The sequence below is a fragment of the Pollicipes pollicipes genome, unplaced genomic scaffold (assembly GCF_011947565.3).
Source record: "Pollicipes pollicipes isolate AB1234 unplaced genomic scaffold, Ppol_2.1 Scaffold_3447;HRSCAF=4054_pilon_pilon_pilon, whole genome shotgun sequence".
In the NCBI taxonomy this organism is placed as follows: domain Eukaryota; kingdom Metazoa; phylum Arthropoda; class Thecostraca; order Pollicipedomorpha; family Pollicipedidae; genus Pollicipes; species Pollicipes pollicipes.
In genome coordinates, this window is record NW_023596297.1 from 20,227,213 (window position 1) to 20,241,035 (window position 13,823).

Consider the following 13,823-nt stretch of genomic DNA (forward strand, 5'->3'; position numbering starts at 1 on the left):
TCTGACGGGTATTATATATATATATATATATATATATATATATATATATATATATATATATATATATGTGTGTGTGTGTGTGTGTGTGTGTGTGTGTGTGTGTGTGTGTGTGTGTGTGTGTGTGTGTGTGTGTGTATGTGTGTGTGTGTGTATGTATATATAAAATGGAGCACCTTGATTGCACTAGAACGTAAACAACTTCAAATCAGGTCGCGACGTCCTCAGGCGCTCTGAGGCATCTGCCGCCATGCCCATGTCGTCACTCCGTGCTGCCATCATATGCGCAACAATATTCAGTTACATCACATCGGATGTCCGTCCTCGACGTCGAGGCTGTGGCCGCGTTTGGCCGAGGCCACCTCACGGGCGATGCCCCCGCCCGCATCGGCGGCGATCATTTGTCTCGGCCGGCGTGCCCACGGCCGGCTGGGGATGGGGGCCAGTGTCCTGACCAGCGGCGGCCGAGGGGACGGGGCAGCGCCACTCCGATCCGGCACTGGGCCGGGCCGCTGCCAGGGCCGGACAAACGAACCCTCATGTCCGGATGGACAGCATGTCAGTACAGTTAGAACGCGTATTACTTCAACGGGATTGCGTGGTCGACGAACAGAGGCGATCTCTTTGGGACCATGACGCTCTGTTCTAACTTCATATAAAAACAAAGCGCTGCGTTAAGCATCGATTGGGTCTTTTGTTTGTCTAAGCAATGGATTAACTTTTTATCACCTTTATCCTACCCGCGAACCGCGATGTTGTCCCAAAAATCGACGGTCGAAATGGTTACATCTCCGATTTTCGTATCAACCCAATCGCGTTTGTCTTGTTTGTAGGTCGCATCCTTTTTCAAGCAGTCGACGTCCAAACTGTGTATGTGGCGTCATTTGGGACTCTTGCACCACGATGAACACTGGCGGCTGTGCTGTTTGATGCACAAGGACGCCGCGAGACAGCTGCGACTGCCAACAGACCCTCCAGCACCAACAAATATCATGATCCAGATCTAGCACAACAGCAAGTTTCTGGCATTCGTGCCGTTCGGCATATGGTCTGATTGCGTTGGGATTGTCGAGATATTCTTTACATACGTTACAAAAACAAGACAAAACAAAACCGCATGCCACTCTCCGTCGGTCGTGGATGTGTGGTGAGGGGATGATGCGCAGCTGAGGGGAGAAGCCCTGTACGACACTTGGTCGCGGGGGGGGAGGCGAGGGGTGGGACGGAGTGGAGCGGCAGGGGCAGGGGCGCGCGGGTCAGGGGACGTCACCGGGCCGGCGGTGCGCTGGCGCGGAGGGAGTCCCAGGTTCGCCCGGGGCCGCACGTAACTCGGTTATCCGGTCCGCTCGTTAGGTGAGCAAACAGACGCGTGATTGGCGCGCGGCGCGCCGCACGGCTCGACCAATCAGCAGAGCCGGTGGGCGCGCGCGTTTATTGACGCGCGATCGCTGCAGGCTCGCACACTGCCGCCAAACTCCTGACCGGGCGGTCTCCTAGGCGCACACACGGACCCACCGACAGCAGGGTGTCCCACAGGCCCCGGCACGGCCCCGCGGACAGCACCAGACTGGATCAGCTCTCACATTGGCACACGCTCCGAGGCCGCGCGACCGTGCCTGGAGCGGGGCTCGCATTCTCAATCACACGGACTCCCGACTTCGCACGACGCGCCGGCAACGCAATCTTCAGACGCCCGCAACGCAGCTGCTCAGGTGGAAGGCTACCTGACCCGGACAAGCCGAGGCACGGCAAGTTCAGGCTCAGCTGACGGCGGCAGGGGCAGCCACAGCTCATGATCAGGCTTCAGGCACTGTCTTGTACGCAGCATTGTTCAACGGTAAAAAGGGCACATTGTCGTCCGTATCTAAAACACGCGCACGCCCGATGGCGCCCCACCCAGCACCCGGGAAGACCATATGTACAGGACATGTATAAAAATACGAGTCGCGCCGACCTCGTAAATACGGCGAAGGCACAAGACCGTGTCGGAGACAAGGCTGACTGACAACCACTCCTGGGGCTTCAGAGACCGAGTTGAGTGCGGAAGCAAGGACGCTCTGAGTTGGTACGGTGACGCGAATAGAACGACAGCAACAACACGTCGTACCAGATACGGGAAGACTGGAAGTCGTTCTACGGGTGAAATCGCTCGGCAAAGAGGTCCCGCTGTCACCACTGTGATCCTCGAACCACGATCCTCTCCGCGGATTATCATCGCCCTCCTGCAGACAGATCACGAGGCGCCGTCCAGCCCCAGCTTGCCTTTTCGCAGCGGTGGCGAGAAGCGTCCCCGCTGGCCACCGGTAGCCGGATTGGCGGGGCTTTTCTGACGAAAAGCGCCACAATCCACCACCCGGTCAGGCGCCGACCGAAACCCAGCTGCTGACGCGACCCGGGCCGACGGCCGGCGGCCAGGGACATCCCGTCATCATACGAGGCCTGACATGTCACCGCTGCGCCGATCACCGAGGCCCGACATGTCATTGCTGCGCCGATCACCGAGGCCCGACATGCCATCGTTGCGCCGATCACCGAGGCCCAACATGTCTCCGCTGTGCCGATCACGGAGGCCCGACAAGCGACCGCTGCGCCGATCACCACCCGCCGTGTTCAGAGCCGACCTCAGACGGGCGCTCCAGCCCACCTCCGGCGGATACCAGGCGCTGCCCACCAGGCAGCCGAGGCGGACGGGCTCGGCGCCGGTCCCAGCAACAAAACCTCGGGAATCGGGCACCACTGGTGCCCCAGCACCGGCGCGCGGATTAGCCAGCACCGTCGCTGGCACACGGCCCAAGCACCATCTCTAGACGCTCAAGGCACGCGACTCGATCTGTCATCGAGTGTCGGCAGTGTGCGAGGAACGACCATCGATTCGTGACGTCACTGGCTCCGATTGCAACATGTTATTTGACGGCAACGGCTCCCACCATGCCGAAATCTGGCGTCACTGGTTCTCGTCATACGCGCCACCTGGCGCCACTGGTGCCAGACGCACCGAACCATCAGACGCCACTGGCGACTATAACATGTCACCCAGGTCACGCGATCGCGACGTGGCATCCGAGGCACTGCCGCCGACCATGACGTGACAGATGACGTCACTGGTGTCCCGCACGCCGCGCGGCTAAACGTCGCTGGTGCGCAGTTCGACCAGCGACATCTCCAGCGGGTTCTGCAACAGAGGGGACCGCGTCAGGCAGCCCGAGCGGCGCCGCCGATCAAGCGGCAGAGTCGGCCGCTGTCGCCGCACGGGGCGTACCACACGCGGCCGCCCGCGCCCCCGGAGACAGCGTTAGCGTGTGAGCAGCTTCACAGCAAGAACGCCACCACTTCATGCGCGGTTATAGAGTGAGCTCACCGCAGTCGTTATCAGCGGCATGCTCGGCGATTGCTGAAGATCAGGTAAAAATACACAGATGACTGGATAATTACTTGAAATGCGCCATCATACGCCTAAAAATACGTTTCATTGCCCAAGCACTGCTTTGCGAAAGAACAATGTTGCCAGTACTAGAAGCAGTTTAAATATCTTACACGGAGGAAATAAATTACACCACTTCAGAAAACATACATGCTTGTTTGGCTGTAATTTGATAAGACATTGAAATATGTACCTAATGCATAAGCGCGACGGAAAGATGTGAGAAATGCAAGTGACACCAGCCTAGCAGATAGTTACAACGCATTCTTCACAGAATATGGCGTCAAAGCTCTTGCAAGGCATAATAAAGACTGGGGCTAAACGCATTCTAACTGGTGGCTACTACTACCACTTCTACTACTCAGCTTCTGGTAGTATGTGCTTCGATCAGCTTCTAACCTTTACTAAAAAGCTGACCAATGTGTCCCAAGAAAGCTGCTCGGATGCCCACTGCAAGATCTACTGTCGTGCACACACTCGCTAACGTGTCGCCGCGCCTTCCACCACGAGGGGACAATCATGCGAAACCAGCTAGTCCGCCACCCACACCCATCGCTGTCCTCGCTACGCCCAGCGGACAGCCGACAACAGTGCGGCAGTGATCGACGGTGGGCGAGGACACCCCAGGTCACCGGTGCTGGCCATGCCCGTGGGGTGACAGCGTGTGCTCGGGATCGGACAGGGTGTGTCTGCAGTCATCCAACTCACGTATGCCCAAACGCCAGGTCAAAATGCTGAGTGGCATATGTGACATCTTAAAGTGTGATGCACATAACAGCCATCCAAAAACCGGATCCAGCCCAGATCCATGAGCGTCCAAACCACGTCGTACTATCAGAAAGATGGGAACTGGATTGTACACATATAGGGTGTACTAGCCGCATGAATCCTTACTTCGTGTAGCCTAGCGATGTGCAGCGTGCAATGTGGAAGCAAAGCCATAAGCGCTTCCAAACGTTTTAAACTGCGGCAGAGATTTCTCCATTCTAGCCAAATCGCGCTGGGGATCTTTATCGCGCAATTCAACGTCATGACCGCCCACCCATGGCAAGGATTTCCTTCATTATTGGGGAAACACGATCGCCTTCCTTGAGGCTCGAACCCCTGACCGCAGCCGATCCCGCTCGGTAGTCTGACCTGCCCTCAATCTGACGACGGGAATGACACAGTATCCTCATAGCTTTACCTCAGCCCGAACTACCAGCACAACATTTGCCCCAGCGTGACCCACATGGTATCCTAGTGATCTTGGTGACCCGCTTCAATGGGAGGGAGCGACTGCGGTGCTAATGACTAGAAGTTGCATGCACTGCAAAACAGACCGCACCAAACCAAGCAAAGGAGACACGCACAGACTGTCCTCCAAACCCTGACCCACAGCAAGACAACGTAACACTCTTGACCATGCCGGAACATCAACAGAAGGCACTCCAGATAGATGGCTGGGGACTATGGACTACCGCACCACGCCAAGCACAAAACACACTCCCCAAGCCACAAACACCGACACTACAGCTCGAACCACACGGTTACCGTTCACGGCTTGGCTCCGACGGGGCCGAAAGATGGCGCTGGCTTCTGCATGGGCACGAAATAGAGCGGCGTCACCGGACCAAGCGAGCTGAGGCCAGCCCGGCGCCCCGGTCCCCACCCGCCAGCACAGTCACTCGGCGCCGGCCTCGGTGCCCAGGTATGGCACAACACCTGAACGGCCGGCGCGTACTGCACCACAGCCAGCTGGGGTTCAACGGTGGGGCTGATTATGGTCACGTGCCTTACGGCTGGATAGCAGCTGGACAATGCTCCCATACTTCCCAAACAGGCCTGTCGCGACACATTTCAGCAGTCTTACACAGCCCGCCGTTCTCCCTACAATGAAAATATACACTGCAATCCACGATCAACAGGGCGGCCAAAGCTAACTCGACCAAGCGCAGTAATGATCCAACTCATCCTTTTCGCAAGACATCACCGGCAGCCTAGCAGCACGTGGCCGGTGACGGCCCGGGCGAAGCGCCTTCCTCAGTGAGTCGGCGGCCGCCGTCAGCGGAGAGCGCGGGACGGGGCGGCGCGCGCGCACCCACCTGGCCGCTGGCGATGTCCGGAGACGACAGCGGCGAGCCCTGCACGTCCACCGGGCAGAGGAAGTCGTCGCCGTCCGACTCGGCCTTGCCCTTGCGCCGCTTCAGCGTGAACTGGCCCCGCTTGTGCAGCTGCTCGGCATGGAGATACCGCGTCAGCTCAGCGACCGACCGCGCACGCCTCTGGCACGCGGGCGACACGGATGGGACCGGTGCGACCAGGAAACAAACGAGTCTCTCGTGCACAACCCGCGCTTTTAACTTAACATCCGGCGCTGGCGCCAGGGTAAGGCCGTGCCTCGATGACCGACAGTTGTGCTCACCTTGACTTTCGAGTCGGTCCGCAGAGGCGTGATGGTCTGGTTGTCTTCGACCTCTCTCTTCTCTCGGAGGATCTCCGAGCCGACCAGATCGTTGAACCTGCCAAGACGCGCTTGCCCGTCAAACACGTCGTCATGGGAGACATGGAACGCGACAGCTCGCAGCCGCTGCGAGAGTGAACAGCGCACTGGAGTAAGAACCAGACTTATAACAATGGACCCGGAACCTCATCATACAGTAGTCGGAACTGAACGGGATGCTGCATTTGAGGGCAAGGAATCTGACGGACTGAAGTCAAAGCCTCGCAGCTGCAGCGGCGGCCCAATCTGCGCCGTCTTCCTGTGACGAGACAGCCCGCACCGGTGCGGCGCCTTACCTAGTGAACAAGTGTCTCCGAAGCAGCGACTTGTTGGCCGGGATGGACAGCACGGAGGCCATCAGCTCGCCGGTGAACCGGGGCTCGTACACCAGCAGCGCACCGTGCACCCCTGCCGAAGTCAACACGGGCTCACAGCGCGCGGATAGCGAACCGGGGCTACGGACTGCAGAGGGTCACAGCGCCCCGCAGCCGCCAGTGAGACACCGCACACACACAGGCCACCAGACGCCGAGGAGTCAGAGGGGCTCGCGTTGTCCCCGAAACTGACACCAGAGTGGGTACCACGCGCAAACACTTATTACAAGCCAAAGCACACAGACTGCCCCCCCCCCCCCCCACACACACACACACACATTTCGCCCTGCCACACACCCACACAGTGACGAGCAGCGCCGCACCAGGTAACCCGTCCGGCTCGGTCCGCCGATGTACGTCCGGCCGGCCGGCCGGCCGGCCGGACGGGCGGGCGGCCGGACGAAGCACACACACCTGAGCCGCGCATGTTGGGCGCGTACTCGGCCAGATCGACCTCGCGCAGCCACTCCATGACGCGGTGGTTGGTCCAGAGCGCCACCTCCTGCGGCGTTGGCTGGCGCGGCTCGTCGGGCGTCGAGCGCCGCCGCAGGCAGGCCGGCGAGAAGCCGTTCAGGCGCAGCACCTGGCGGTGACGGGCGAGCGCGCCCCCTCGTGATCAAGGCTGCGTCACGACAGCACGGCAGGAAGCGAGGGACACACACACGTGACTATAAGTGGGCGCTTTCGATATCGGCCTTGAAGCGCCTCTCGAGTTGTTGATTAATTAATATAGAAATACTATTCTTCAATGAGTACCAACTCATCCCAGTCACTATCGTCTTCGTTCTAATCATTGATTTGCGTGCAGTTCCATACAAATATAAGCAATAAAATACAAATACAAATACAAATACAAATATAAGTATTCAGTCCCACGATTACCGCATTCGACAGCAGTCCAGCTGCAGCAGAATAAAATCAGGCATATACCAATGATAAGAGAATGCGACGGAGATCCGAACACGGCGTCACGCACACATCCGTTAGCCAGAGCCTCCACGACAGCGGAGCGGCCAAGCCGGGCACGCTGGGGCCGCTGGGCGTCGGAGGGGGCCGTCCTCAGGGCCTCACCTGAATGCCGCGCTTCAGACTGAGAGCGTGCAGCAGGTTCGTGACCTTGAGCGTCTGCAGGTCCTCCAGCGTCAGCTGGTTCAGCACGCGGCCATCGACGCGCGCCTCCAGGAAGGCATCCTTGTACTGGGGCAGGCCGACGTCGTCCAGCCAGCGCATCACAAAGTTGTGGTCGATGTGGCCGGGCGGATCGTCGGTCGCGGAGCCGGCCGCGCTCAGCGCCAGCACCACCTTCTTGCGGTGCAGCGGGTGCTGGCGGCGGACGCACGAGGTCAGGGGCACGGACCCCAAACTCAACGCCAGCGCCGTCTATTTACGGCGTGGTGGGTGCTGGCGGCAGACGCGTGTGGACTATCGCACCGTTATGCCTCGCAGGACACTGCGGTGACGCGCGCACGCACGCGCAAGAGGTCAGCAACTGTTGGCCATTAAACACAGTGCGATCTCGTCACATGACAATAACTAAACAGCAAATGCGACTTTCTGGCGCCTCCGAACCTAACACCCACACATCCAGATAGTACGAGGGGATCATCCGATCCAGGTCAAATGCTTCAACGCTACATCATGGGCGATCAGGAGGGCGTTCCCAGCTGGTGACCAGCCCCGAGCCGAGCAGCTGGGCCGGACTCCGCACCGCCGGCGCGTACCTTGAGGCCGAGCTCCTTCTCAAGCTCGGCGCCGGTGGCGCGCAGTAGGTGGCTGCCAGAGCGGACCCAGCGGCGCACCTCCGCGGTGTAGGCGCTCAGGCCCATCTCGTGGAACCAGCCGACCACCGTGTCCGTGTCCCACTCGGCCAGCGGTCGCCAGACGCGGCTGGGGGCGCAGGCGGACGTGCCGTCGCGACGAGCGAAAAGTCGCTGGCGGGCGGCGGGCGACACCCCGGCGCCACGCGGTCACGCGGTGGGCCTGATCAAGGTCGCCAAACCAAGAACGCCATGCTCCAGTAGTGACGGAAACCAGCTCGCGGCGGCACACTAGCCTTCCAACGGATCTCGAGAACGGAGCCGCATCTCCGCAGCTCTGCGCACTGTTGGCTCGGCGTATGACACACGGTTCCAGGATGCCCGCGGTCGACCCGGACCGTAAGCCCCAAGGCACAGACACGCCGACGCCGCGCTCGGCCGCGCTCGGCCGCCGCCGGCGCAACTCACTCGTCGTCGCGCGACCTCTCGCCGCCCCAGCCCAGCCGGGGGCCGGCCGTGGCGCGCGTGCCGCCGCGCCGGAACTCGCCGCCGTCCGGGATCTCCGGCTCCAGGCCGCCCGAGTTGCTGCGCTTCATCCTGCCGGGAGCGGGTGGCGGGAGTGAGGCGCAACACGCCCGCTACACGGCAGCCGGTTGGCGACGCAGCGACGCTGGTCACGGGCACAGGCCGGGGCGGGGGAATTGGTCACGGGCACAGGCCGCAGTGGAAGGGGAGGGACCTGGGCACAGACGTAGGCCGGGGCAGGGAAGGACCTGGTCACGGGCACAGGTCGGGGTGGGAGACTCGGTCACGGGCGTAGGCCGGGGCAGGGAGGGACCTGGTCACGGGCACAGGTCGGGGTGGGAGGACTCGGTCACGGGCGTAGGCCGGGGCAGGGAGGGACCTGGTCACGGGCACAGGTCGGGGTGGGGGACTCGGTCACGGGCGTAGGCCGGGGCAGGGAGGGACCTGGTCACGGGCACAGGTCGGGGTGGGAGGACTCGGTCACGGGCGTAGGCCGGGGCAGGGAAGGACCTGGTCACGGGCAAAGTCGGGGTGGGGGATTCGGTCACGGGCGTAGGCCGGGGCAGGGAAGGACCTGGTCACGGGCAAAGTCGGGGTGGGGGACTCGGTCACGGGCGTAGGCCGGGGCAGGGAAGGACCTGGTCACGGACACAGGTCGGGGTGGGGGACTCGGTCACGGGCGTAGGCCGGGGCGGGGAGGGACCTGGTCACGGGCACAGGTCGGGGTGGGAGGACTCGGTCACGGGCGTAGGCCGGGGCAGGGAAGGACCTGGTCACGGGCACAGGTCGGGGTGGGAGGACTCGGTCACGGGCGTAGGCCGGGGCGGGGAGGGACCTGGTCACGGGCACAGGTCGGGGTGGGAGGACTCGGTCACGGGCGTAGGCCGGGGCAGGGAAGGACCTGGTCACGGGCAGTCGGGGTGGGAGGACTCGGTCACGGGCGTAGGCCGGGGCCGGGGACCTGTCATGGGCGTAGGCCATGGTGGGATGACCTCGTCATTCACAGACACACGCCAGGGCGGATGACCTGGTCACTCACAAACACAGGCCGGGGCGGGGGAAGACCTGGCCACGGGCGCAGGTCGGGGCGGCGGCGATGCTGATGGACGTCAACTAACGACGGGGCGTGGGCCGGCGGCCCGCAACACTCGGCGGCGCGTCAAGGGTGGGGTATGGGTGACGCTGCAACCTGGTGCAGAGAAAATATCAGAAGTCTTCATACATGGCGAAAATACGATGACGGTAGAAGGTTTTACGGTAAGTCGGTTACTCCAGTACATGTGAGTTTCCGTCACTTGGATTCAGAGGACGACGGTGGTGGTAGCGGTCTCATGACAAGTCAGTGAGTGGCAGCAGTACTATGCTCCGGCCATCTGGGAACAGAGAGCGGGAGGGGGAGGGGCCACGACGGCCGACACCTGTCCAGGCCCGGTCGGTAGCGCGAGCCGCCGCAGCGCCGCCGCCGTCAGTCCGCCCGCAGGCTATCAGCGACCCCCAATGTCAGCACATGCGTCTGGTACCCAATCGATGCCCACTCAAACCGGCGGGAAGCCCGAAGCGGAAAGGTCACTGGCGAACGTCACTGCCTGATATGCTGCTGATGCGCTGTTCCCTAGGCTCTAGAACGACCTCCTCCATCGCCAGTAGCACGAACTGTGGAGGAGAGCAGATGCCGGGAGCTAGGTCAGTAATGTCCGATGGCGCGTTACCTTCCGAACAGCTTTTTGAAGCCTTTGTTTTTGTTCTGCGTGCTGGGGGAGTGTGGTCCGCCCGTGACGTCATCGGTGGGACTGTTCGGGATCGGCTGATCGGAGTCGGCTGAAAGCAGAACCGCCGTGAGCGGACAAGCCAACAAAAACATCCGGCCCAGCGGCGACCTACTGCAGGTGATCAGCGCAGCAACAGAGGATGGGGCCACATTACACGAGTTAGAACGCACACCAAAATGCATTTTTTTTTAGCTGGAATTTCGCAACAATGATATACGCGACACGGTGTACATGAAGACTATTTTGCAAATACTGAACGTAAGTCAAAAATGTTTTTGTGAGGCAACTTGCGCGAACAAAACTTGTTACTGAACCAATAGCACTAAAACTACGGCGAAACATACGCTATTTGATGTAATACACACAGGGATGCAAAATAAAGAGTAACATCGTGCAAAATAAGGCGCTAACAGGGATGCAAAACACAGGACAACATCGTGCAAAATAAGGTGTTAGTCAAAACATGCCAATGTGCACAACAAATGCGACAACGATCGCCGTAATTGGATCTTATGCTAACAGCATTCACCGCAGATTTGTGCATTCGTAGCAGAAATATGCAACCTAAACATTTCATCCGTGCCACAACCAATGCGAAAACCATCCACGGGTCTTACGGTCTGTTCATACCTCGCGCTATTAGCTGCAGAATCCGCCGCAGATTTTACAGCCAGTCGGCTGCTGCATACTAGAAATGTCACATTCCAGCCGGGAAGCTCGCAAATCAGGGGCGACGAGAGCTCAAAAATGGCACCTCTCTAGTCTGCAGCACTTAAGTATGAACGCTTAACACCCGCACTATCTGCTCCGGCTCCCGCGGGATTTGGCTGCTGCGGACTGGAGGTACACTTTTGAGCTCTTCTTACTCGCGCTTCGAGGGTCGGCGGGTTTGAATGTGGCACTTCCGGTCCACAACTGCAGATTGGCAGAGCAGCTTGTGGCGAATTGTGCAGCCAGTCCGCCGGTGTGAACGGACCTGCATACTTACAGCATTCACGCCAGCTACCGCAATCAAATGCCCAAGGTCGGCATCCAAGCCTGTCTAAAAGTTCACACACGTTCAAACAAAACAGAGAATCCTCCAGCCTCGTGCGAGAGAGAGTGCAGACTCAGTGCATGTGCAGCTACGCCGGACCGGCCAGGACGCCGCCCAGCCGTGCCAAGCGAAGAGTCACGCAGTCGGGCCGGCCGGCCGCGCCAGGTCAGTCACAGCTCGGCAGGCCAGCGTCGAGGCGCGCCGCCACCTCCGTCACCTAGATTGGGCGTCGACGAGCTATACTTTCCCGTCACCCGCTCCCAGAGGCGGCGCGTCGGCTGTTTACCGAAGGCGACCGCACGCCGCTGACTGTCGGCGGCGGCCGAGGCGCGCGGCAGGGTGCCGCCCAGCGACTCCACGCGCCGGCGATGCGACGACGGCGGCGTCTGCAGCGACGGGAATGACGTCAGCGGCCACGGAGATGACATCAGAGGCCACGGCTGGCACGATCCGTTACAGTACAGTGCAAAGCGTCTAGGCGGTACCGCACGGGATAACACAAGCCACGTGACCGTAACCGTGCGCAGTCAGGTGTCGGCAACACGTGCGGCGTACAGGCGTGAATAAACGGCATGTTGAAGTTTTGAGACAAGACGTCCACGCCGTCAGTAGCGGAGGCGGGTCGCACCTTTGGTAGCGATCCTTCCCGGCAGGTGGCGGGGTGCATGCCTGTCGGAGACGAGTTGTCCTGTGCCGAGGCGTACCGGCTGCCGTCCGTGGCGCTCGATGACGACTGTCAACCCCCGTGGGTGAAATATTAAATGACTACAAGACACAGGACTACAACTACAGTACTACAACCGTAGGTGAAGCATTACTGGACTACAAACACAAGACTACAACTACAGGACTACAACCGTAGGTGAAGCATTGCAGGATTACAAAACACAAGACTACAACTACAGGACTACAACCGTAGGTGAAGTATTACAGGATTACAAAACACAAGACTACAGCTACAGGACTACAACCGTAGGTGAGATATGACAGGACTACAAAACACAAAATACAACTACAGGACTACAAGGTACGACGAAATCGGTCAGTTCACGCAATTGACACAGCCGATACTGTTTCGTAAGGCCTGCGATGTAGTACATGCTGACGAGGTGTTGGCTGGGGAGCAGATCCATAGAACACCAGCAATTGCAAGCACCAGCAGACGGCTGTTCGATTATTTGCACTACACGGGGGCCGACCGCAGCCATGAGCGAAATGAAGACATTTGACAGCACACCATCCTCCCCCTTCGGGCAGCGAGCGCAACTGCGTCGGAAACGTCACCCGACACCGCCCTTAATCGCCGCCGTCACGTGACCCACACCGCCCGGACCCAGCTGGTAATCACGCACGTTGAGTCGCTGCGGTGAGTCGAGCATGCTGTGGTTGGGCGTGGAGGTGGCGGCGGGCAGGCTGCCCCGCGGCACCAGCGGCGGCTTGTCGCGGATCCGACCCCGCTCCTCGCTCTGTAATGGCAGATGCCAAAACGACTTGAATTAAAGGCCCTCAGCACCTGGCAGGCTGGCTGAAGAATTCTCCCCAGACTCTGCGATCGCTAGCTGTTGCCGACTGGAGATGCCACTTTTGAGCTTTATTTGCCCACGCTATGTGGGCCTGCGGGCTCACATGTGGCACCTCCAGTCCACGACAGCTGAAACTATGGAATCTGCAGCGGCTTCTCAGCCAGTCCGCAGGGTGTGGGCGGGCTTATACACACAACCATGGACTCCGGACCCGTCCACAACCGAGGACCTAATCCCAGGGCATGGACCGCGGGAAGGGGGGGGGGGGGGAAGACTTCACTCAGGTAAACACCAGCCCGCCCGCCCTCACCACAACCCCGCCCAGCCTCCGCTGCCAGACAGGTGGCGCTCTGGCAGCCCAGTGACCAGGTTCAGTCCGCAGCCGCCGCCAGCGCGGCCCGAGCGCAGCAGCAGCGTCCGGCCGGGCGGGGACTGACCGGACGACCGGCCGAGCGAGTACTGACCGGACGACCGGCCGGGCGAGTACTGGCCGGACGACCGGCCGGGCGAGTACTGACCGGACGACCGGCCGAGCGGGGACTGAGCGGACACCCGGCCGAGCGAGGACTGACCGGACGACCGGCCGAGCGAGTACTGACCGGACGACCGGCAGAGCGGGGACTGACCGGACGTCCGGCCGGGCGGGGACTGACCGGACACCCGGCCGAGCGAGGACTGACCGGACGCCCGGCAAGGCGGCTACTGACCGGCTGGCGGCTGCCCAGCTCGGCTCGTCGCAGCCGGTTCCGCAGCTCGATGTTTTCCCGCTCCAGCGTCTTCTGCTGCAGCGTCAGGTTGGACATCTTGTTCATCACCTCCAGCTTCTGGGTCTCGAACGAGGAGCGGTGCAGCAGCTCCTGCTGCAGGGCCAGGTCCTGGCGGCGGCGGAGCGGGTCAAGGCCGATCACCGACACATGCACAGGCAGGGGACGCCGACAC

At 60.6% G+C, this 13,823-nt stretch overlaps 1 protein-coding gene across 2 annotated transcripts in view; it reads right to left on the reverse strand.

The window, feature by feature from the left end:
* Positions 1-1,532: 1,532 nt before the first annotated feature.
* Positions 1,533-13,823, reverse strand: part of LOC119091817 (liprin-beta-1) — a 105,552-nt gene continuing 93,261 nt past the window's right edge. The window contains exons 6-19 of one of the 2 annotated variants that reach the window (XM_037214706.1): positions 13,592-13,759; positions 12,714-12,827; positions 11,990-12,094; positions 11,579-11,747; positions 10,266-10,374; positions 8,500-8,628; positions 7,996-8,161; positions 7,346-7,597; positions 6,689-6,857; positions 6,197-6,308; positions 5,823-5,919; positions 5,503-5,631; positions 4,952-4,996; positions 1,533-3,169 (exon numbers count right to left, since the gene is read on the reverse strand). In XM_037214706.1, coding sequence (XP_037070601.1) covers positions 4,955-4,996; positions 5,503-5,631; positions 5,823-5,919; positions 6,197-6,308; positions 6,689-6,857; positions 7,346-7,597; positions 7,996-8,161; positions 8,500-8,628; positions 10,266-10,374; positions 11,579-11,747; positions 11,990-12,094; positions 12,714-12,827; positions 13,592-13,759 — 1,761 coding nt within the window. In that variant the 3' untranslated portion in view covers positions 1,533-3,169; positions 4,952-4,954. The remainder of the gene's footprint in view (positions 3,170-4,951; positions 4,997-5,502; positions 5,632-5,822; positions 5,920-6,196; positions 6,309-6,688; positions 6,858-7,345; positions 7,598-7,995; positions 8,162-8,499; positions 8,629-10,265; positions 10,375-11,578; positions 11,748-11,989; positions 12,095-12,713; positions 12,828-13,591; positions 13,760-13,823) is intronic. The other variant, XM_037214705.1, reaches the window with a different exon arrangement.